Source organism: Solanum pennellii, chromosome 4, assembly GCF_001406875.1.
Source record: "Solanum pennellii chromosome 4, SPENNV200".
Lineage (NCBI taxonomy): Eukaryota > Viridiplantae > Streptophyta > Magnoliopsida > Solanales > Solanaceae > Solanum > Solanum pennellii.
This window is the reverse complement of record NC_028640.1, coordinates 7,560,014-7,584,534: the sequence shown is the minus strand read 5'-3', so window position 1 is coordinate 7,584,534 and position 24,521 is coordinate 7,560,014. Positions and strand designations below refer to the sequence as shown.

General features: G+C 36.9%; 2 protein-coding genes across 11 annotated transcripts in view; both read left to right on the top strand.

The window, feature by feature from the left end:
* LOC107018081 (folylpolyglutamate synthase) overlaps positions 1-17,744 on the top strand; it is a 20,528-nt gene extending 2,784 nt beyond the window's left edge. For 4 of the 7 annotated variants that reach the window (XM_027916476.1, XM_027916475.1, XM_027916473.1 and 1 more), the window contains 14 exons: positions 7,493-7,602; positions 8,138-8,244; positions 8,757-8,840; positions 10,082-10,138; positions 10,293-10,353; positions 10,900-10,946; positions 11,090-11,167; positions 12,058-12,216; positions 14,876-15,205; positions 15,344-15,422; positions 16,263-16,418; positions 16,894-17,084; positions 17,255-17,310; positions 17,483-17,744. In XM_027916476.1, coding sequence (XP_027772277.1) covers positions 7,575-7,602; positions 8,138-8,244; positions 8,757-8,840; positions 10,082-10,138; positions 10,293-10,353; positions 10,900-10,946; positions 11,090-11,167; positions 12,058-12,216; positions 14,876-15,205; positions 15,344-15,422; positions 16,263-16,418; positions 16,894-17,084; positions 17,255-17,310; positions 17,483-17,609 — 1,560 coding nt within the window. In that variant the 5' untranslated portion in view covers positions 7,493-7,574 and the 3' untranslated portion in view covers positions 17,610-17,744. Of the gene's footprint in view, positions 1-7,492; positions 7,603-8,137; positions 8,245-8,756; positions 8,841-10,081; positions 10,139-10,292; positions 10,354-10,899; positions 10,947-11,089; positions 11,168-12,057; positions 12,217-14,875; positions 15,206-15,343; positions 15,423-16,262; positions 16,419-16,893; positions 17,085-17,254 lie in introns of all 7 variants that reach the window. The other 3 variants (XM_015218449.2, XM_027916472.1, XM_015218450.2) reach the window with 3 other exon arrangements.
* Positions 17,745-19,037: 1,293 nt separating this feature from the next.
* Positions 19,038-23,826, top strand: LOC107015926 (pentatricopeptide repeat-containing protein At2g39620). Of its 4 annotated transcripts, none has more exons than XM_015216373.2 (2): positions 19,038-22,416; positions 23,075-23,826. In XM_015216373.2, the coding sequence occupies exon 1, from the start codon at positions 19,188-19,190 to the stop codon at positions 21,750-21,752; it is 2,565 nt and encodes an 854-aa protein (XP_015071859.1). In that variant the 5' UTR covers positions 19,038-19,187; the 3' UTR covers positions 21,753-22,416; positions 23,075-23,826. The 4 variants fall into 4 exon arrangements, with proteins under 4 accessions (XP_015071859.1, XP_015071857.1, XP_015071856.1 ...); XM_015216371.2 differs by having other exon boundaries at positions 23,012-23,826; XM_015216370.2 differs by having other exon boundaries at positions 22,956-23,826.
* The last annotated feature ends 695 nt before the right edge of the window (positions 23,827-24,521 follow it).

Sequence of the window (24,521 nt, the reverse complement as noted above, 5' to 3'; positions counted from 1 at the left end):
CCCCCCCTTTCGATCCAACATTTTGAAAAGATCAGAGGTGTGTTCTGGCATAGTCCAGCTACAACATGTGATGTTGAGGAACATCACCCAGATCAGTGTTTTGGACGGCGAGAGGCGACAAGGCCTTGCCTCGCCACGCGGCGAGGCGCTTGCCTTTTTGAATAAAGACGCCAATTAATACCAAAAATTAAAAATATTTAATTGCATATTTTATCCAAAATCTTAATAGTAATAACACATATTAGCAAATATTCAATTCAAAAACCAATAGTAGATACTAAAAAGTCTAAAACTTTAAAGACCAAATAATTCAAAATACAATAAACTAAAACGTTAAAAGTCTAATCTTCTTCAAAACTATCCAACTCTTGAAGATCAAAATCCTCTCCATTATTATATTGCTCTTCATCTTCTTCCTCCACGTATTCTTCATCAATTAGTGTTTGAGTCCTACTTGAAGATGAACTTGTAGATGTACTTTCTACTCCTTTGCCCTTGTCAAGTGCTCTTGATCTTGAAGAAAGTCCCCTAAGATAATAGATATTCTCATCCGCTCCAATTGCCGTAGCAACACTACCCCAAGTAAGATCATCATCCTTATATACTAGTTCATCATCTTGATCTTCGGGGCATCCAACTAACCATTCATTTGAATCATCAATGTTATCCAAGCGAATTGGATCAATAAGATCACGAGCATCATAACGACGTTTCAATGTTCTATTGTACTTAATGTACACTAGATCATTGAGACGCGATAGTGTTAGCCTATTACTCTTTTTGGAATGAATCTGTGCATAAGTTATGATATTAGCTAATAGATATTGATAATAATATAATATGGAAATTAGGATATAAATTTTTTACTTACGTGTTCAAACACATTCCAATTTCGCTCACATCTGGATGAGCTACAAGTTAGGCTTAACACTTTCATGGCAAACTTTTGCAAGTTTGGTGTTTCACTACCAAATAGTGACCACCCTTCAACTATAATAAAATAAGGTTAGTGACTATAAATAAGTCAAATAATTTAAGTAAGAACGTAAGATCAACCCACTTACCCGGTGACCTTGTGTCTCTAGCTCTTTTAGCCGGACCACAACCAAATAGTCCATCCGCCATTTTGTACCTAGGAAGCTCAGCGACTAGTGAATTTTGTATTGTTGTATCATGAACCAACTTCTCAACACATGCATAATACTCGGTCCACAAAGACTGTGCTATAGTCCCTTTTCTTGAGCTGTATAACATAATCCTGCGTTCAAAACATGGCCTGCAGCATGCAAAGGCCGATGGAGTTGTTCTGACCACCTTGCATCAATAATTTGAAACACTTTCTCATATTGCTTCTTAACTCCACGAAAACCATGTGTAATAGCTTCTTTGGCTCTATCCATTGCTTCATAAATATAACCCATTGGTGGTTTTTTCTCCCATCCACCAAACGAAGCACTTTTGTCAAAGGGCCACAAATTGTAAGTGCTCGAACAACATCGTTTCAAAAGTTGACTGAAATAATAAGATTGACAACTTCTTTCCCCGAAGTTTCCTTTGCAAATTTACTTGAATTCCATTCGGTTGAGAGGACTAAAGTTCTCAAGTTTTTTCTTTGTATGTACATAGCTCTCAAAGTTAAGAATGCCGTTGCAAATCTTGTCTTGCCCGGTTTCACCAAATTTCTTTCTTTGGTGAATTTTCTCATCAAGTTTAACAACAATGGCCTTTGACTAATGTAAGAATGGATTCTGATGGCCTTCTTAAAAACTGTTACAGAAAGATTGGATTATATTAATTAGTAGCTAATGAATTATTGACTATAAAGAAAGTTAAAGGATAGGTTGATATGAGAGTGATATTACCAGAAGCATATGGCTTAACCTTGAATATGTCACCAAATATCAAGTTGTTGCAATGAGCGGCACATGGAGTCCAATAAATGTGTGGGTACGCACCCATCATCATACTTCCCGCCTTAACATTCTCACTAGCATTATCGGTGACAACTTGTACAACATTTTCCGGTCCAATTCTTTCAATAGTGTTTTCAAATAACATGTACATTTTGGTGGAATCGGTACATTAATTGCTAGCATCAACATAATCAAGAAATACACTACCGATTGGAGAATTCACCAAAATATTGATGATCATTTTACCATTTCGTGCCGTCCATTTGTCCATCATAAATGGAACATCCAAACTTTGTCCATTGCACTTTATGCTCATCAACAATTTTTCTACTTTCTCCACCTCTTTTTTTTAGGTGAGTGACTCTAACTTCATGGAATATAGGAGGCTTCATTCCGGGGCCATGTTGTCCTACCGCCTCAATCAATTTATCAAATGATTTGTGATTGACGCAATTAAAAGGGATCCCTGCATCATTCATCCGAATTGCAAAAGCACTTACCGCACGCTCTCTTAGTATTTTCTTTGTTTCATCAATTACTCCTTTTTCAAAGCCTCCTTTTGGTGTTGATTTCTGTGAAAAATAGAGATTCAAAGGGCCTTTTGTCACATTCCGCGCGGTGGATGATGCACCTCCACTAGAACTAGAAGATATCTTTTGAGTTTTGGTGGGAGGCATCATTTCCTCATAATCATCCATTTGATCAAGATCATCAATATCAATATATTCTTCCGGCTACCTCACTTGAAATTTGGGATTATTAGCGATCTTGTTTTGCATATAAGCCCTTACTTCTTCTCTAATCTCCGACGGACAAGCAGTACATGTTTAACATTCTTGAAACCACCCACTAAATGTTGTTTGTGTCGAGTTATTCCACCATTAAAAGTATTCCCACAAAAGTTACAATTAACCGAATCTTTCGTCGCTCCTTGAGTGCCATAATTCTATCCAATGTCCCTCTTTTTGCTAGCATCCGCCATTGGTTATTGAATTCAATCAATTCACTGTTTAGGAATAAATAATTAGGTAACTGAAAAGATTTTTTTTTTAAATTATAGGCAGTCAATACGCAGTAAGGCTGAGGCAGTAAGCACTGAAAGCAGTGAATACTGAATAGGGAAAAACAAAGCAGTCATCAGTCATCACTCATCACTGATGAGTCTGATGAAGGAAAAATACAGAACTGAAACAAAAAATTGAAGAAGAAGAACAGAAAAAAAAGGTATACAATATACCTCAGGTCTTCAGCAGACAGCAACAGACAACAGTAAGCAAGCAACTCGCAGCAGCAGAGAGTCGCGAGGGAGAAGAGAGCGAGGGAGAAGAGAGTCGCGAGGGAGAAGAGAGCGAGGGAGAAGAGAGTCGCGAGGGAGCAGCAACAGATTTCAAAAGTATAAAAAAAGCCCTAATTTTGACTAATATTGTTAAGTCAAATATTTTTAAAAAATTAAAATAAAAAGGCGGCGCCTTTGCTGTCGCCATAAGTCGCCATATGTCGCCTTTCTGATCTCGCCTTGCCTCAGTGATGAAAGGCGGGAGGCCTCGCCTCTCCTCTCCTCTCACCAAAGGCGATGAGGCGCTCGCCTTTCATATCACTGACCCAGATCTGTGTAGTGAATTTGCAATGTAAAAATAGGTGTTTGTTTGTTTCCCCAGTCAAATTGCATAGAAAACACCTAGGGACTAGTTGCTTTCCTTTCTTTTGCAGCACTTCTTGAGTTAAGCAGGCCCTTTTGATGACTAACCAAGTGAAGCATTTCACTTTGGTGGGATCAGTCCTCTCCATATACTCTTCCAGTGATGATAGTAGCCTCTAACCCCAACTTGTATGCCTTTCTTGTAAGCTGTTTACTGTGAATCTGCCATCCTTGTTGTGCTTCCAAATAACTCTATTTGGTGCATTTGTTACTAGATTGGTTCCCCCCAATTTTTCCAGGAAAGAAGCCACTCTATCTACTTCCCAATCATTCAATAGCCTTCTGAAAGATGGGTCCCAGCCTTGAGTTGTCCAGCATTCACATACTCTAGCTTCAGGGTTGTTGCAGATTGGGAAAAGATTTGGGAATGATTCACTTAGAGGAACTTGATCAATCCATCCATCTCTCCAAAACTTGATCTTGTTGCCATTTCCAACTTTGAGCAACACATTTTCTTCCATAAGAGTTCCATAAAGCTCTGATTGTCCTCCATACTCCCTGTCCATAGAGTTCTGACACTATCTCTGTACACCATGGGTTCAATTCCCCATACTTGGCCACTATCACCTTCTTCCACAGGGTTCCTTCCTCACTAATATATCTCCACAACCACTTCATCAAAAGGCTCTTGTTTTGGATTCTCAAATTTCTAATACCCAGCCCCCCTCTTTCTTTGCTTAGCATCAAAGTGTTCCATTCCACTAAATAATAACCCTTGCTTTCTCCCTCTTTACCTTTTTGCCAGAGGAAGTTTCTTCTCAGTCTATCCAGCTTTTTGATAATTATTGGAGGAATTTGAAATAACGACATAACATAAGTAGGCAGTGAATCTAAAGCAGAGTTTATCAAGATCACTCTACCCCCTAAGGATAGAAACTGAGCCTTCCATCTTGATAATTTTATTTCTGCTTTTTCCAGAATTCCATCCCATATCCCCAAAGCTTTATGTTTGCTCCCTAGTGGCATTCCCAAGTATTTTGTCGGCAACTTCTCTACCTTACACCCTAGAATGCTTGCAAATCCTTGAATGTGAGGCACCTCCTGAACTGCAATCAAGTTGCTTTTCCCCCAATTGACCCTTAGCCCAGATATTGCTTCAAATAAGATCATAATCAATCTGATGTAGTTCAGTTGTTCGGCTTCTGACTCACAAAGGATGATAGTATCATCTGCATATAGCAAATGGTTGATCTCCTTTTCATTCCTTGTTCTGTCTCCTATTTGGAAAACCTTGATCCACCTGTTCTGTGTAGCTATTCTCATCATACTATCAAAACCTTCTATTGCTAAAATGAAGAGAAAAGGTGACAGTGGATCACCTTGTCGCAACCCCCTTTCTGATGCAAAGAAGCCAACAGGTTCACCATTTACTAGTATTGAGAACCTGACTGTTTTAATTCACACTTCTATCCATTTTAGCCACTTACTACCAATGCCCATTTGTCTCAAATCATTTAGTAAAAATGCCCAATTTACATGATCATATGCTTTCTGGATGTCTAACTTGCATAATAAACCCGCAACTCCACCTTTCATTCTTGAATCTATGCACTCGCTAGCTATCAATGCAGCATCCATGATCTGTCTCCTTTTTATGAAAGTCATCTGATTTTTATTTACCAATTTGTTCACCACCCTCTTGAGTCTTTCTGCCAGTAATTTAGCTATGATTATGTAGACCCCTCCTATCAGACTGATTGGCCTATAATCTTTTAGTTCTGAAGCTCCAACCTTTTTAGTAATTAGAGCAATGAATGTTGCATTGAAAGTTTTCTCAAAATTCTGATTAGAGTGGAACTGTGAAAGAGTGTTAATTATGTCCTTCTTCAAAACCTCCCAAAAAGTCTCGAAGAAAATCATTGGGAAGCCATCCGGTCTAGGAGCCTCCTCCTTAATACACATCCTAATACTTTCTAGGATTTCTTCTTCCTCGAGAGGTCTTTGCAACCATACTTGTTCCTCTCCATTTATCATATTAACATCTTGAATGTTCAGATCAATGTTTAGCTTCCTTGTATAAATTTATGTAGAAATTTAGGACAGCCTCCTTGATCATAGCTGGATCTTTCACAATGTTACCTTCTACATCAAGTTATTCCATAGTATTGAACCTCTTATGAGAGGTGGCGATTCTGTGGAAAAACTTTGTATTCTTGTCTCCATGTTTCAACCATTTTACCCTGGATCTTTGTTTCCATGCTATCTCCTCTTTCTTGGCTATCTCTTCCAACTCCATGCCCAGATTTACCTTCTGTAAATTTCATCATCAGTAAGCACTCTGTGTTCCTGTATTATCTCCCAATTTGCTATAAGCCTTAAAATGTCTTCTTTTCTATGCTTCCAGTTACCTTTGTTTTCTTTTCTCCATTCTTTCATCTTTACCTTTAACAGTTTATTTTCTCAGCTAATATATATCCTGCTCTCCCCTCAATATTGAAAGAATCCCACCATTCCTTTACCTTGTCTTTGAATCCCTCTACCTCCAACCACCAAGATTCAAATATAAAATAAGATTTCTCCATTCCCAACCACCACATGTTAGCATAATAGGATTATGATCAGATGTTATTTTTGGTAGGATATTTTGTTTGATGTGAATGAAGCTTTCCCCCCATTGTGCACAATGAAGAAATCTATCAATTCTTGAAGCACTCATTTGATTGTCCCATCTTCTCCAAGTATAAGATCCTCCAAATAAAGGAGGATCAATCAACTCCAACTCCTCAATACAAGAGGAAAATTCTGTCATAGCATCAGTAAGTTTGCGGCAGTTTGTTCTCTCTCATGGGTATCTAGTGAGATTAAAATCTCCGCAAACTATCCATGGTCGTACCTCTGATGGCTTTCAATTCCTCCCACAATACCTTTCTGATCTCTCTACTACAATCAGCATATGATGCAGTTATGTGCCAACTGAATTCTTCACGTACCCCTGTGAATATCCCAGTTAAGCTTTGCCTTCCAATCTCCACCAGTTCCCCCTTCCATACCCTTTTATCCCACAAACTGACATCTTTATGGTAACCTGTCAGTTTCCAGGATTTCAACAATAATAAGTGTTGGTGTACACATGATGTGTATATGACAATACTATTCATAGCTAAGTGAATTTGATACTCCTTGAGTATGTATGCTTGTCTTCTTATGTTGGGATTTACTCAACTCCAAAAGTTAGTTCATGAGGTAAGGATTACCCAAGACCACTCTCAATCAAATGTGGGACAATATAACATTGGGGCCCATTAGTGGCTTAACTAAGAAGATACAATGATCAAGATATTGACATTGGGCACAATTTAACCTTAGAAGTTAAGATCATGAGGTGAGCATTGTCCAATGCTATATAAAGGGACTAATGTCCCTACCCTAAAGGCCTCAACCATTGCTGGGATCTAACATCTTCCACTAATTGGCTGCAATTGTCCAGCATCTAACATTCACCTATAGCCTAAAACAAGTGCAAAATAGAATAGCTTTTATAAAGAAGCTATGATTTCTCACCCTTTTTGGGTGGCCTAGTGGTTTGGGCTTGGGACTTCCATGTTGGAGGTCTCATGTTCGAAACCCCTTGCCAGCGAAAGCAAGGGGTTTGTCTTCTGGGTCAAGCTCGTCACACCAGTGTTTGCCTATTTTGGGTTACCTCTCCTGTGTGGTTTGCGAGCGATTGCATAAGAGCGGGGTTTTTACCCTGTGCACATCCTTGCGGGTTTCCCTTGCCATAACAAAAAGAAGAAGTTATGACTTCTCACGTTCTTTCAATTTTTGATTGGAAAATTGATCCATGTCGTACTTGATTGCAATTAATGATATTTCCAAAGTGCAAGAGTTCTCTAGTTTCATTCCTATATTCTTTCTATTCATGTCTACAATTCAATTTCAGGGTTCAACATGTGCATTCTCTGAAGCAATTTTACGGGAGTGTGGTTTCAGAACAGGACTTTTCACTTCGCCGCATTTGATCGATGTTAGAGAAAGATACCGTCTTGATGGGTACGTATTCTTGTTACTGAATTATCCCTACTTTTGTTTATTAGAGCATCTTCAGTGTCTGTGCTACTCAATTGGTGGGGGGAGGGGAGAGTTCCCGTGTATTGAAAAGTTGAATGAGAAAAAAAGGCATGGAAGAAAACTTGATGGATGGAAGCAAGTTTCTTCACTTTTACAAAATAAACTGGGAGGATTTCGATCTTTTTCTTTTCATGGACTTCAATACTTTCTCGCTGACCATGCAGACGATCTAGGTAACAGATGTGATTTTCCTCCCTCATTTCACTTTTCATATAGGATTTAAAACCAATACTTTGGGTGTTCTTTTCTCGTTCATCATCCTACTAAATGCACCGAGTGAGGTTTTTGTAGAACACAATCAACAGATAGGGAATAACTCAATAGCCCGTCGATTTTAAATGGTACTTGGTATGTCTTGAAGTAGACAAGGGATTCCTACTCAAATTTCAAATTAAGCTTCATTGATGTTAATTGGTTATTTTTATGTGATTGATATCTTCCCTATATTTGATTGTAGTTGAATTATTGATGACATTTCTCATTCCGTTCAACGTGTTGCGTAGGATGGACATATGCCAGGAAAATTTTCTTCAGTACTTTTGGGAATGTTGGAATCAGCTCAAGGTATTCTTTCATTTTCGGCTCTGTGCTGGATGAAATGATGCCTCTATCTAATTATGGTAGTGGATCTTCCGAGTTACCTTGACTACATGTTAGTTGGTTCTCTTTTTCACGATTATGTAGTGTTATGTATTTTTTCTAGTTCAAAGATGAAGACGTTCTTTTTCATAATAATTCAAGATCGCAGTTGGATTATACTAGTTACAGCATATTGGAAAAATCATGTTAATGCTAGAGATGTCTAGATTTTTGTAATTTTATTGGTTCACTTTTTTTAATAGCAATCCTTCATTTGCTTGATCTAACATCTCCAGGCTTCATCATTCGCTGATATGCACTGTCCAATATAGTACAATATGACTTAGTTAAACTCATGCTAGGAAGTTCTTTTACTTTGTTTTAATGGTTTGTGTTGGATGAGAGTAAAATATAATTCTCTCATGCTAGGAGTAATCTGCATTCAGTAAAACTTTTGATGGTTAGTTCTTACTCATCCCAGAAATGTTAATTTGCAGGCCAACATCTCTGAAGACTTGCCTATGCCTCCTCTCTTCCAGTTCCTTACTGTATTGGCTTTCAAAATTTTTGTGAGCGAGAAGGTAGAAACCTTTCCCTCTATTTTGCTTGATTTGGATATGCGTTCAGTGTGTGATTTGAAGTTCCATTGACAAGGTTTTATTTCGCTTTTGGTGTTTATCTTCTCTTTTTTAAGATGTGCTTGAAAGCTGTCTACAGTTTATAGCTGGTGGCATTTCCATATTAGAATACTGATGTTGCTCTCAAAAATGATGGCTGTAGGAAAACCAGAACCTGAAATAAAATTATTGAAGTAACAAAGACCAAGTTATGAGTCCTGCTGCTAATCTTTCTTTTCTACGATGTGCTTGGAAGTTGTGTACAATTCGTGTCTGGTGGCATTATCATATGACAAACTGATATTGCTCTCCAATTATCATGGCCCCATAAGAAACCGGCCATAGAAAAATCAGTACTCGAAACAAAATTTAGTAAGGAATAAGACTAATTCATCCTCTGACCTTGATTTCCTGATTGGATATTATTACCTCACAAGTATTTACTTTTTGACAAGGCGTTGGATCTTCATTGCGAAATGATTACCCAGACACTGATTACTGCTAGATGAGAACTTACAATACCTTTTAAACTCTCCTTGATTTTGTAAGCCATCTTGATAGTGTTAGGGATGTACAAGTATTGGTTTATATCATAAATACTCAAGCTTTGAAATGATATGGGATAAATCAAGCTAAAATCAAGAACTTTCTCTTTTCAATTAGAAATAGGAGAGCTTTGAGGGGACTAAGGGGGTTTTTGGATTAGCTTTTATTAAGTAGCTTTTAAGCTAAAAGCTAAAAGTTAAAAGTCATAGTTGGTCCTACCCAACTTTTGGATTTTAGATTACTTTTGTACCTTTTTCACCTTAAAGCAAGTGCTTAAAAGCATTTAGTCTTTCCCAAACACCTCCAAAATAAAAAAGAGCTAAAACCCAAAAGCTACTTAAAATAAGCCAATCCAAACACCCTCTAAGAATGATTTTGTACATTTGAGGAATAACCTTTTGTCTTTGATTGCTTTTTTGGTGCACCCTTGAGATACCTACTTGTATAAATGATTAGGTGTCTTTCATAGATAATCATGTTTAATTGTAGATTCTCTACTTTTTGGTATACCTCTAATATATGAGTGCCGGCCATTAATAATGTTATTTACCTTATCAAAAAAATTGCAACCAAAATCTGTAGTCTATATTTTGGGTTTTCCAACAAGAACAAACAAGTACCTCAACAATTATGTAACAAGACTTGCTATACCTGCACAGGTTGATGTTGCCATCATTGAAGTTGGTCTTGGAGGAAAACTGGATTCTACGAATGTGGTAATGCATCTTATTGGGTATTCATATTGCTCCTACATATATTATATGCAAGGTAGCATGGACGTTGGAGAAATCTTTTCTGCTCTATGTTGGGAAATAACATGTTGCCTTGGCATTGGTGAGCATGAAACTAATTGATAAAATAATTTTGCAGATCAAGGAACCTGTTGTCTGTGGTATTACTTCTCTGGGCATGGATCACATGGAGACTTTAGGTATGGCCTTCTGTCCTCTATAGACTTGTTCGTTACTTTCTATATGATGTTAGAAATAAGAACAAGGAGAAGAGATTGACAAAATGCGTGATCCTTTTATGACACACTTTACTAGGTAGATAGCTGTATTATGCTCGGTGAGACACCAATATTCTATTAATTCGAGTATTAAATATGTAATAGTATTGACATTTAAGTGGTGTTGCTAACCCTAAAATGAATATAAAATGTCTCTAATTTATAACGACTTAAAGTTTTAGTTGAGACGATTCAGGTCTATTCTAAAAATGTCTAATAAAAGCATACACAAGCCAGAATCATGGGTTCATAAGCACTCAGCAGCTTCAACTTAGATACGCTATTTAATGGGCTGAGTTGTGTGAACATCTCATCTAAAAGTTTAAGTTGTTAGAGATGACACCTTTTTGGGACCTGATTCCTTTTCTTGGATAAGCACACACAAATTCTTTTTAATAATGGTTTGCTGGATGGCTACCAGAGCACCTTTTTGACATTACTTGTTTATCTGCCAACTAATATGTATAGGAGATACGCTAGGCCAGATTGCTTCTCACAAGGCCGGAATTCTCAAGGTACTTTCTTTTATGCAATTTCGGAAGTGTCATATGTTTTTGTTTATAGTGGATTGTTCATGGAAAAATCCTGCCCATATCTTGAGCTGGCAGTTACATTGTGAAGTAATATCTGAATTGGCTTGTTTTTCCTGCTTGTGAAGCCTCAAATTCCTGCATTCAGCGTACCACAACTTTCTGAAGCAATGGAAGTTCTTCAAGAAAGGGCCAATGCATTGAAGGTAATCACTTTAACATTACCTCTTGGATATCTGAGCTAGTGACTAATGTTTATTTACCTTTAAATTCATGTCTTAAGATCACCCCTTTTGGCAAAACTCAATCAAGTTTCTTACAATTAGGCAGTTTTTATTGATGTAATATTTTCTTTACCGGTTTACCCATAATCCCATAATTTGAATGGGTCTAAAATATTTTCGTGAACAGAAGAATCATGATTTGAAAAGTGACTATATCATTAGTATCCTATGGAAAGCAAGTTTCACTAATCTTTGAGTGTTTCTGTATCGCCAAAATATCATTTCCTTGCATGTATATATGGCTCTACATGGACTCACATATTATAACTAGATGCAGAAAGCAGTCATATAATCTCAGAAAAGATGTTGGTTATCTATTAACAAATTGAACCATTCATCATGTAACTATGTTGTAACTGTACAATGAGACAAAGAATAGCGAACTGAGATAAACTCAGGTTAATCTTTCCCTCAAACTATTGGGTTTAAATTGTGAGTGTACAAGTGTTAGAGAGGTTATTCTGAATTCCCAATTACTAGAAAGAACTCCAATCTAATTCTGACTAATGTACAATATTCTTAACACTGGCTACTATCCTCTCTTTCGGTAATGATATATTCGATCCGAGCTCTTGGAATTGGAACAAATTTGACAGCAGATCGCGAGATCTTGGTGATCTTCTCTAACTTATGAATGGCGAAGTCCGCTTTAAAATTGTTCGTCCGTAACCCAACTGATAAAGTACATTACATAGTCCAGGGATTGGCGACTTACCCATTCAGTGACAAGGCACTGAACGTTCCCAAAGTGGGATCTACAACGTATGTATCTACACAGAGATTTCTCAAATACTATCTCTGTGTCCATGCAGATTCCGCTGGAAGTTGTTGCACCGCTAACCTTGGAAAAGTTAAATGGAACAAGGCTAAGCTTGTCTGGTGATCACCAGCTCAGTAATGCTGCCCTTGCTGTATCCCTTTGTAAAAGTTGGCTTAGAAGTACAGGGAACTGGGAAAGGCTGTTTGAAGATGTTGGTACTCTCTTTATTCTCTCCTCTGTATTACTCTGTGCATATGGGAATCACATTTACATATCAACCAATATTCATGATTTTCCCACACAAGTATTAATATCAATAAAGCCTGTGATTTTTGAATTTCGATTATTTTGTGATGATAGAACTTAAACTTCGTTGCTCATTAATAATTATGAGTTTGTGGATCTATATTGCATTCAAGAAATTACAGGGAGGCAGCTCATAGGAAAATGCCTGTAGTGATTCCTCTCCTTCAAAATTGAGAGAACCAGGAAGCATATTGTGCTGACTATCTTAATAGTTGGTATTTGTTTGGCGACATTGGTTGAGAGAATGAATGCTTGTTTCCTTATATGGTCTTGGGCAATCATGACTTCATGAGTTAGCTTTTGTTATTGAGTTAAGCCCAAGGTCCATTATTTTAATATTGTATAAGAGGTTGAAGAGTTATTCAGGTAAAATAACGAGATCAGTTGTTGTCTCCTTATATAGTCTTCGACAATCCCTCATCTCATGAGCTAGTATGTAGGATTGAGTTGGACTCAAGGTCCATCTTTTTATCAGTTAGGTTAGTCAATAGAATAAGCTCTATGGCTAGTGGATTGGTTAGATGAGAGCTATGTTGCTCGGACTCTTCAAAAATGCCATTGGGATCGTGTCGGATCCTTCAAAAGTAGTGCATTCTGGGAGGATCCGACACGGGTGCGGCAACATTTTTGGAGAGTCGGAGCAACTTAGGATGAGAGTTGGCACATGGTGTACTCAACTTTTCCTTTGAATTTCTTCGAAGAGGTTATATCCATGTCCTCGAATCGGCGGATTTTACTGGTCACTATTGAAGCAATTATATCTGCGGAAGGCTCCCGTGACCCGTCAAGAATAATTAAAAATAATGTGTATGATAATCTTAATGGTTATGTCTATTTATTAGAATCTCAAGAATTAGGAATTGTCCGTGACTCATGTAGCTTGAAAATCCGATATACTAAGTCATTTAACTACCAAAAATGGTCACGGTTTTTTCTTTCTTCTTTTATCTTTTCTGCATGCAATTGTTGAGACTCCAAAGCGAGGTTTTGGCTTGATAGCATGCGGCTGCAAATATTTACCCAAGTTGTATTCAGTGTGACTCACCGGCCAAATCATTAAATCCCACTTTGCCAGATTTTAGTGGATGTGGGAATTCCAATGACTTACATCTTTCAAACTAGACTTCTATTTAAATTGTTGTCAGTTTTAGTTGAAGTATTTCCAAATGCAATAATTCTTCATGGTTGCAGATTTGCTGGTTTTTTCATAGCACTTAAAATAAAAAATTATCGGGAGGACAAGACAGGGTATGTAGAGTGCAAATTCAATGATGTGAGTCATGACGTAGGCGTGGAAGGGAGACTCGACTCACGAAATATGCCCAGAAGTGACAGATTCAAGTACCTTGGGTCTATAATTCATGGGAGTGGGGACATCGACGATGATATCACACATCGTATTGGTGCGGCGTGTTGGCCAGTCAATAAATCCCATGTCCAGAGGATGCATGTTGCTGAGATGAGAATGTTGAGGTGGATGTGTGGTCATTCTAAGAATGATAAGATTAGAAATGAGGATATCCGGAATAAGATAGGAGCGGGGTGGATGTGTGGTCATACTAGGAGTGATAAGATAGGGAATGAGGATATTTGGAAAAAGGTGAGACTGTGGGAATGACCTCTGCGGTGGACAAGATGAGGGAAGCGAGACTGAGCTGGATTGAACATGTGAAGAGGAGATGTGCTCTAGTGAGGAGGTACGAGAGGTTGGTTATAGAGGGCACGAGGAAAGGAAGAGGTAGGGCAAAAAATATTGGGGAGAGGTGATAAGACAAGATATGACCCAACTTCAAATACCGAAGACATGACCCTATATAGGAGGGTGTGGATATTGCGTATTAGGTTAGAAGGTTAGAAAGTAGTGTAGTATTTGTCTTGCTTGTGGTGGTTGGTGTTTGTTATTGTACTAGTGGAATTATTGTAGTTTTGTTTTGGTATTTCTCGATGTTTATTATTGTTCATAATGATCTATCCTAGTACGTTGTTTAGTGTTTTTCAGCTATTGCACTATTTTATTGTTGTTTTGCTTCTTTCTAGTAGACTTTGCACTACTTATGTGTTACTTGCTATATTTTCTTCACTGTTACCTTCTTTATACCTGGATTTGCTGCCGAGGGTCTTTCGGAAACTGCCTTTCTACCTCCACGAGGTAGTGGTAAGGTCTGCATATATTTCATCCTCCCTAGATCCCACTTGTGAGATTTCATTGGGTATGTTGTTGTTGTTGTTGGTGAGGACAACCTATAGTTTAAGGCTATTAAATTTTCCTATAAATATGGATGTTCCTTCATATTATGCACCGATCAGAAGATACTTGTATGTTTGCACCTCCACCTTCTTGGTCTCTTGTAATTTTCCTAAAACAAAATGATGATACGTGTTCTCTTTTCTCATCTAAGCTGGCCCTCTTTCTTTAACAGTGTTACTGTAGCTCATCTTGCCATATAATGGAGGGGTATTTTAATAGTCAAAGTGGCTTAAGAAGAGAGATGTAGAATTCTTATACTCTTATATTATCTGGCTCTATTATGACACTACTTGACTTTTTCTTGGTATTAAAACAGGCATATGAGGAAAACAGTCTACCAGAGCAATTCCTGAGGGGTCTCTCAGCTGCACGTCTTTCTGGCAGGGCTCAGATTGTTGTTGACCCTCTGATCAATGCATCTGGAGGAAATAAAAGGTTATCAGGAGGTCTGACCTTCTACCTCGATGGAGCTCACAGTCCTGAGAGCATGTATGCGTGCGCAAGATGGTTTTCTGCTGCTGCGGTTGAACGAAAAGACCTGTCACTTTCATCAGTAACCTCAGTAGTTGAAACGATGGACAGAGCTTGGACAAACGGTAACATCAAACATTGTCATAACCAGGAGTCAGAGGAAATATTGAAGCGGGTAAAAGAAACTTCATGACACATGATATTTTGTTCTTCTGCATATCATAAAATCTTATGCTATTGTGCTTCTCTTTCCTCTAGTTCCTATCTTTGTTGAGTCGCGTGCTTTCTAAATAACATGGTCTCTGTACTGCAGGTTTTGTTATTCAACTGCATGGATGCAAGAGATCCTCAAATTCTTCTTCCTAAGCTTGTCGATACCTGTGCATCATCAGGTAGTGAACAAAAGATAATCATGCAGCAATTTGTTGTTGTCATCAATGTTTACCTCTGCAGACTGGGAATCGCATTCCATGTGGGTTCTTTGAGACTAGAAGAAATGGCACAATATATGCTCCTTTTATGCTCCTTTATTCAGTATACTATGAACCACATTTTTACTTCTTTGTGTAGAAATCTACTTTGTTCCTCGCACAGCATCATAGCTGATATACAATTGTGTTCTTTCTACTAGGAATAACATACTACAGTTTCGCTCATCATCTGGTGTGCTTGAAGGAAAAAATGTAGCTCAGAAATGTGAAGCAGTTAGGGTGAAATGAGGATTTAGTATGGGATAATGATATGACGATTTTTACGATTGATTTGATGCACAAAGTAAATTACTTCCACAACTCTAAGCTCACATTGAAATTTTTTGGTAAAAATGTTCACCCTGCAATTTATAAGTGGTTCTATTTTCAAAGCTCAATATGTGCAGGTTGACTGCTCTTGCATACATTTTGTCTCTGTTGGCACTTATGACAATGAGATCAGAGTTTTGTTAATCTAAACCAACTTACGATGTGAGGAATCAGATAACATCTGATTGGAGGCCAATTTTATGCTTTCGAAGAAATTTTAAGTATATCTTATTCGACTCTCTTGATTTTTACCAACATAAGGTGGATTCATGTAGAGTCCAAATAGAATGCGCCTGGACACCTTGTCCGTCTAGTTCAAGGAAGATCACAGAAAGTTCTTTGATGTCTCGTCTAAATCTCTTTCTCTTGTTAAACGATGAGGAGATTCCATTGAGAGTAATAAGTTGGCAATATGAATGTTTCCTTCTGCAGGTATTTACTTATCAAAAGCTATTTTTGTGCCAAGCATTTCAGCATATACCAAGGTTACTTCTGCTACCTCTGCTATACCCTCATACACTCCTGGAAAGGATTTGTCATGGCAGTTTAACGTTCAGAGAATATGGGAGAGAATCATTCATGGCAAAGGTAATCTCTTCCCTGTTCCTTGGTAACTGTCTTGTCTTTATTTTCTCTTGCATGATTTGTGTCAGTTGAGCAATCTTATGTGGACTGCATTTCTCCGGAGCAAGGTTGTCCTCTGTCTTAAATAGCTAATTAGAGCAGACTGCATCTAAAACCTACCCGTAAAAAGGAGCGCTCCGCTTAAGGTTTATATACAGACTTTGGGTGGAACAGGTTCTGTTAATTCTTGTTACTTCAATCTTTTGGCTGTCTTCATTCGAACAGGTTTAGTCTGCAGTAGCTGTTTAAAAGTATTTGCCTAATCAGTTTCACTTTAAATTTGAAAAGAACGCATGTATGTTCGGAAGTGATCAACTGCTTTCAATTTGACACCATGCATTGTCTTGGTTAAGGATCCTCCTGAAATGGTTGCTTATATGCTAAAAGCTTCGGAGCGCTAATCCATCTAGAAACGTCATGAATCTTCCTGTCTATGCAGATGTTCTTGATCAGAATCTCAAGTTAAATGCCTCTGCAGGCTTGCCACCCCGCGAATTCCTTTATGAAGAAACTTCTCATTGTAGTGCAGAAGATAGATATTTTGCTTCTAGTGCGGTTTTTCCTTCATTACCATTGACAATAAATTGGTTAAGGGATTGTGTTAGAGAAAACCCTTCCCTTCGACTTCAGGTACATAGCACTGCTGGGAATATTACATCCATTACAACTGTTTGACGTACATGATAAACGTGCTTGCATTAGTTTCTTGCTTTTAATGAAGATGATATAACACCACAAATGCACACTTCGTTTGTGACAACCACCATGATAGCTAAAGTACTATCTATTTCTTGTTCCAGGTTCTTGTCACCGGTTCTTTGCATCTCGTTGGTGATGTATTGAAGCTACTAAGGAGGTAATGTTAAATTTCCTTCCCCAGGTGTTTGGGGGTAGTTGATGGAGAGCATGTATCCTCGGAACATTTTTTGAGAGTTTCTCATGCAAACACAACCCAAGATTCTTTCCCTTGAACTAGAATTTTGTGTCATTGTTATCATTTTTGTTTCAATTTTCATTAATTTATGCAGACAACGTTTCATCTTGAAATTTGAAGTGGATGGCATTGATGAAGTTGCTCAATCTGGTTCAATAATTTCACAGCTTATAGAACTTTGTTATTCCGTTGAAATCCTTCCAAGTTTATTTCAGATTTGAGCAATCATTTTTTCCCATGAAGTTGCTGTTTTCTAGCTATACATGTATTTTTTTTTTAGTATAAGATGACTTTGCTATAGCAAGTCTGATTGGGAACAATACAATTGTTACTACTACTAGTAGTACTTTTCTTTAGAGTGGTGCTGGACCAACATATGCGTACCTCGATTATTCTACTCAACAACACTAGTACCTCGATTATTCTATGGATATTTGCAACCTCTCAACAACACTAGTACACAATATCTGAATCTGACAATGTTCGGACAGATGGAAAAAAATCACCTATACTTAGAAATCAGCTAAACTTTGTGTCTGCATAAAATCAAATTTATGCATTGTATTAGTAAAGTCAAAAAACTATTGTCTCAACAAAACTAGTGTTAATAAGTTAGAAAATTATCAGTTTGCATTAATATATTTGAAAGATTATATTGTATTATTTCGACGAATATTGCGTTCGAATAGACTATATCATTTTTTTTTTCTGTTACATAATATCACATGTTACTCGTTAGCAATTTGAAGTATAAACTTACTATAAAAGTAATGTACAACATAAACATATTATAAACACGATAAGAAGTAAAAGATAAATATAAGATTATTATAAACACGATAAGAAGTAAAAGATAAATATAAGATTATAAGAAAAAAAGTATGTTCACTTTAAATCGATAATTATATCAAAATAAAAACTTTTTATCACTATCTAATGAAAATTCAAATAAAACAAAATATTATATTTAAACTAATAATATCATACAAAATAATAGTTAACAACCGTCCAAAGAAATTGTAACAAATGCAACATTAACATATTCAATATAGTTTCGTCAACACTATTAGAGCTTGTTTGGATGAACTTTTAAGCAGGTCAAACTGACTGACAAGTCAGTTTTTGACTTATTAGAGTGTTCGACAATTATCAAAGTAACTTATTTTAAGTCAAAAGCTAAAAGTTAGGTGAAAGGTGTTTTTTGTCCAACTTAAAAATCATTTTATGTTGACCAAGTATATTACCTTTTTGCCCGTAACTCTATTAGTATTATTATTTACTCATTTATTTATAATTATTATAATTTTATTATTATTATTTTCGTTATTATTATTATTATTATTATTATTATTATAAGTTGCGCATATAATTAACTTAAATAATAAATTTATATTCCTCTTATAAATATTTTGTGATGATAAAGAAATATGTGAATGCTCGGAAATATTATTACTTATGGAGGTAAAATATAAGTTAATTTTTTCAAGTATAAAAACTTTAAATTAAACAAATTTTTATCATGTTAACAACTTTAAATGTATTTACCAAATATATAAACAATTTTTTTTCTCAATTACAAAACTTTTATCCAAATATATAACTTTTTGTTTTAAAAATAAGTTTGTTCGAAATCAAACAAACATATTGAGTATAGTCTCATTGATGAAAAACTATGAATGAATAGAGACGGAACATATTACAAGAGTAAAAGAGAATTTTCGTAAGCAAAATTGGAAGAAAAATGGATTCTTGAAATAGAAAATGTTCCGTTCAGTTACAGTTAAACGTCTCAACTACTAATGATCTCACTTCTCTGCCATCAGCGGCTTCTCTCTTCCTGCAAAGATCTCACCTTTCTTCTCCAAATTCATGCTCGTATAATCACCTCAGGCTTTAGTTTCAACATTTCCACCACAACCCATCTCATAAATTTATACTCTTCCTTCGAAAAATGCAATTTTTCTCGCACCCTTTTCGATTATACACCAAACCCACCTGTAATCTTGTGGAATTCAATGATCAGAGCATATATCAGAACAAATCGGCATCAAGAAGCTCTGAAAATGTACAGTTTAATGTTGGAAGAAAAGGGTATTCACCCGGATAAGTATACATTCACTTTTGTGCTGAAAGCTTGTACTTTAATGTCTGATTTTGAAAAGGGTATCAAGATTCATGAAGAGATAGTGAATAGGAATCTTGAAAATGATGTCTTTATTGGGACTGGGATTATTGATATGTATAATAAAATGGGTGATTTGGAGAGTGCAAGGAAGGTGTTTGATAAAATGCCTGATAAGGATGTTGTAGTTTGGAATGCAATGCTTTCTGGGGTTGCACAGAGTGAAGAGCCGGTTAAGGCTGTTGATCTTTTCAAGAAGATGCAATTTATTTGTCAGATTAATCCTAGTTCAGTGACGTTATTGAATTTGCTTCCTGCAGTTTGTAAATTAATGGATATGAGGGTGTGTAGGTGTATACATGGTTATGTGTATAGGAGAGTGTTTCCAGTTTCGGTTTATAATGCGTTGATCGATACGTACTCCAAATGTAATTATTCTAATGTTGCTCGTCGAGTTTTTAACACGTTGAGGGGGAAAGATGATGTTTCATGGGGCACAATGATGGCAGGTTATGCATATAATGGGAACTTTTATGAAGTTTTGGAATTGTTTGATTGCATGAAGAGGATAGGCTTGAAGATGAGCAAAGTAGCAGCTGTAAGTGCATTGCTTGGTGCTGGTGAAATGAGCGATTTAGAGAGAGGGATAAAAATTCATGAATGGTCAATTCAAGAAATGATTGATTCTGATGTTATGATTGCTACTTCTTTGATGACAATGTATGCAAAGTGCGGAGTGCTAGACAAGGCTAGAGATCTGTTTTGGGGAATTGGTGAAAGAGATTTGGTTGCTTGGTCCGCAGCAATAGCTGCTTTCTCACAATCAGGATATCCTCAAGAGGCGATATCTCTGTTTCGAGATATGCAGAATGAGTATTCACAGCCAAACAATGTTACTCTGGTGAGCTTAATCCCAGCCTGTGCTGAGCTAAGGGAAGTGAGATTAGGAAAGAGTGTCCACTGTCATGCCATCAAAGCCAGTATGGATTCTGATATTTCAACGGGAACTGCCTTGGTTTCCATGTATGCTAAGTGCAACCTGTTTACTTCTGCACTTCATATTTTCAATAAGATGCCACTAACTGAGGTAGTGACATGGAATGCTCTAATTAACGGGTATGCCCAAATTGGTGACTGCTATAATGCATTAGAAATGTTTTGCCAATTAAGGTTATCTGGATTATACCCAGACCCTGGGACAATGGTTGGTGTACTTCCAGCTTGCGCCTCCCTTGGTGATGTACGCTTGGGGACATGCCTTCATTGTCAAATTATCAGATACGGGTTTGAGTCAGACTGTCATGTGAAAAATGCTCTAATTGACTTGTATGCCAAATGTGGAAATTTATCTTTGGCTGAGTTCATGTTCAACAAAACTGAGTTCTCTAAGGATGAGGTGTCCTGGAACACTATGATTGCAGGATACATGCATAATGGACTTGCAAAAGAAGCCCTTTCCGCATTCCATTCCATGAAATTTGAATCATTTCAGCCCAATGTGGTCACGCTTGTGAGCATCCTGCCTGCGGTGTCACATTTAACATACTTGAGAGAGGGCATGACTATACATGCCTACATAATCAAGAGTGGCTTTCAGGCCCATAAGCTTGTAGGGAATAGTCTTATCGATATGTATGCCAAATGTGGTCAACTTGACCTATCCGAGCGTATATTTGAGGAGATGAAGAACATTGACAGTGTTTCTTGGAATGCTTTACTTACAGCATATTCTATGCATGGGGAAGGTGATCGTGCTCTTTCTGTTTTCTCTCTAATGGAAGAGAGAGACATCGTAGTTGATTCTATATCATTCCTTAGTGTCTTGTCTGCCTGCAGACATTCAGGCTTGGTTGAAGAAGGAAGGAAAATATTCCACTGCATGCGTGACAAATATCACATCGAACCAGATGTGGAACACTATGCCTGTCTGGTAGACATGTTAGGACGTGCTGGCTTGTTTAATGAAATTATGGATCTACTCAACACTATGCCTATGGAACCAGATGGTGGAGTTTGGGGGGCCTTGTTGGATGCATCTAGAATGCATTCTAATATTGAGATAGCAGAAGTTGCTTTGAAGCATCTTGTCAAAATTGAGCGAGGAAATCCAGCTCATTATGTGGTATTATCAAGTTTATATTCTCAATCTGGTAGGTGGAACGATGCAGTTCATACTAGAGTAAAAATGAATGAAATTGGGTTGAGAAAGAATCCAGGCTGTAGTTGGGTTGAGGTGAAGTAGGGGACATTAAATTTTGTGCAAGCGCAATAGAGATTGCCATTGGTATTACTCTTTGTTGACCTGGGCTGACGGTGGCAATCCAACTGGTGAAGAATCTCCATGATTTTACAGGTTACTTATATCTTCAAGGTTGATCCCCAATATCTGAAAATATGGCAAGCTACAAGCTCCACGCCTCCACCTAAAAATTGTAGGATCTACAACTGATCATATGGCTCCTACAGTTGGGGGAAGCAGAACATGCTTCATAACATTACTTCCTCTGACTGGGCACGCAGTTCAAGAAAATAGTAAAGCCTTCTTTAACTTGTAGTCTAAAACAAGCCATATCTATTTGTGTGGCTTTAACCGTTAAGTCGTTTCACTCAGGGTAAAATGGAAGTTTAAAGTTGATTTGTTTCTAAATATAGAAGGTTAATTTTTTGGGGGACAAATTAAAAAGTTAAGTATATAACATGGATTGGGACGGAGGGAGTTCACGAAAACGTGATTCTTAGATGAAAACGTGAAAAAGGTCATACATTTCTTCCTGAAGGAGGAACTAGAGCTACAACTGATATATAATCGTGTAAGACCTTAATGTTTTCAACGTCAGAAAGGATCAACATGTTACATGTGTTTAATTGCTGAAACATGACCCGAAGCAAAATGAGATCTGTAAATGGTGGGATATACAACATCTCAATTATTTATGTTAGTTTCTGCATCTTTATGTGTTTCTTTCTTTCTTTCTCCTTTTGCTTTGTGTTAATTGTGTTTACATGAGTTAATATTCGTCTGTTTGAAGTGAATTTCTTGTGTTTCTACATTGGGGATTCATGTAAATAGCAAGTCTTGTATTTTGTTGGGGGTTTACAAGGGGAGTGGTGTTTGAGTTGCGTCTTTCAATTGAATAGTTAAACATGATGGGCACTTATCATATCAACCTCTTTTTTCAAACTTTTTACTAGCTAGATTTCTGCTGTTTCTGAGATAATCATTTTGTTTCTGTAGATTATGTTGGTAGGTGTTGTTTGATTGTGTCCTTTGAGTAATATATTCTACCTGTACTTCTATCTATTCTTGCAACCTTCTCATTGATTTGTGGTTCTCCAAAGATGCTTGATATCTTCTATTTTGCTTCTATCAAAATAGATGCTTGCTATCTGTCTCCGTTTTTTATGGTTCCTATCAACTGATATTAAGATGCTGTTTCCGTTGCAGGCTATTCAAAGTTGCTAACTTTCAATTAAAATACAATTACATCTTACATTTTGTAGATTTACATGTGATTTCTGGTTGGAGATTTGAACCCCATTTTGAGTTTCGCTCTTCAATTGTAGGGATGGGAATCTTTCCCTAATCGTGATAGCGTTGAGGGCTTATTTGAAGCTCCAACTTATAGGCAACATTTTCTGTATTTCCAGCGACAACATAAGTTGGAAATGAAGTAGTTTGGGTTGTTTAAAGTTCTGAAGCGAATTGGTGCCGAAATACACCCAGTTCTCCACATTTCTTTGCTCAACAAGTGCTTAGGAATGCCCTACCAACAAGTTACCCTACTGTAGTTACAGGATGATAGTCAACAGGAAAAATCTGTGAACCTTGCGGACAAGGTTCTTATCGGTGAAGGAGGTAATGTTATGACCATGTCAGTTGGGGGCCTCCAGTCCGCAGCCAGGTCATTTTTCCTTCAGAAGCTGAAAATGTGAGGCACACAACAAGTAAATTAGGAGTAAGGTGATGAGACCAACAATTTTTTGGTTGTCTACCCAGTGCCCGGACAGTATTTTAGTCCGACTAAACTGGGATTCGTGCTGTTAAGTCTTACATTGGGGTCAAAGCATTTCCCAACTAAGGCGACCCCATATCCCGGGCTCAAACTAGAGACCTCATTAGAAAGAGTACTTTCCATTCCATCACTATCTCCGTCTGTAAATGAGACCAACATTAGCTAGAAATAAATTTCTCTGAGTCATGTGTAATTTCTAAATTCTCCTCTGATTATTTTCTGGTTCTCTCTATCAGTGTCTGTATTTTGGGTGTCCCATTTGAGTATCCATATCAATTGAGTCTATTCTTATTGACTTCATTTCATCTAATTTGCTTGAGTTCTTTTAAAATATTTACAGTGCACATCAGAATGTAATGTAATTTGAGGATTTTTTGTGGCAACATATGTTCACACATTCTTATCACTAAGTAGTTAATTAATACATATATTCACTTTAATTTATAATGTAACTATGGTATGTGTTTGTCGTAAATACTATGTTATGTTCACTTTGAAAAGTAAACACTTTTTATTAAAGATAATTTTATTTTCTGAGCTCAAACTTAAATATACCGACGAAAAAGAAGAAAGAAACGATATAAATTCAATTAAAAGAATAATTGCTACACCAAAATTAGGTATAAGAACTCAAACTAGATATATATATTTAAAAATATACAAAGATCAATTGAATTACAGAAAACAGTTACATTAAAACAAATTGGACAAGCTCTAAGCTTAAATTTTGCTAAACAAAACATGATCATAACTAATACAAAAAATAACAAATCATACGTATTTTTTTGCCATAAAAATCTCACTCAAATTACGATAACCTAATATATTAACATATTACTTTACATGTTAAAAAGAAATTGTAATTTCTACTTTTTGTAATTAAATTAATTTATTTTTGGTTCCATAGTTCCCAACCAAGCTTCGCACTTCCAAAATACCTTTTCACCATTTGCTGCCTCCTTAGGCGGTTCACCCCCCCACCCCACCCCACCCCACCC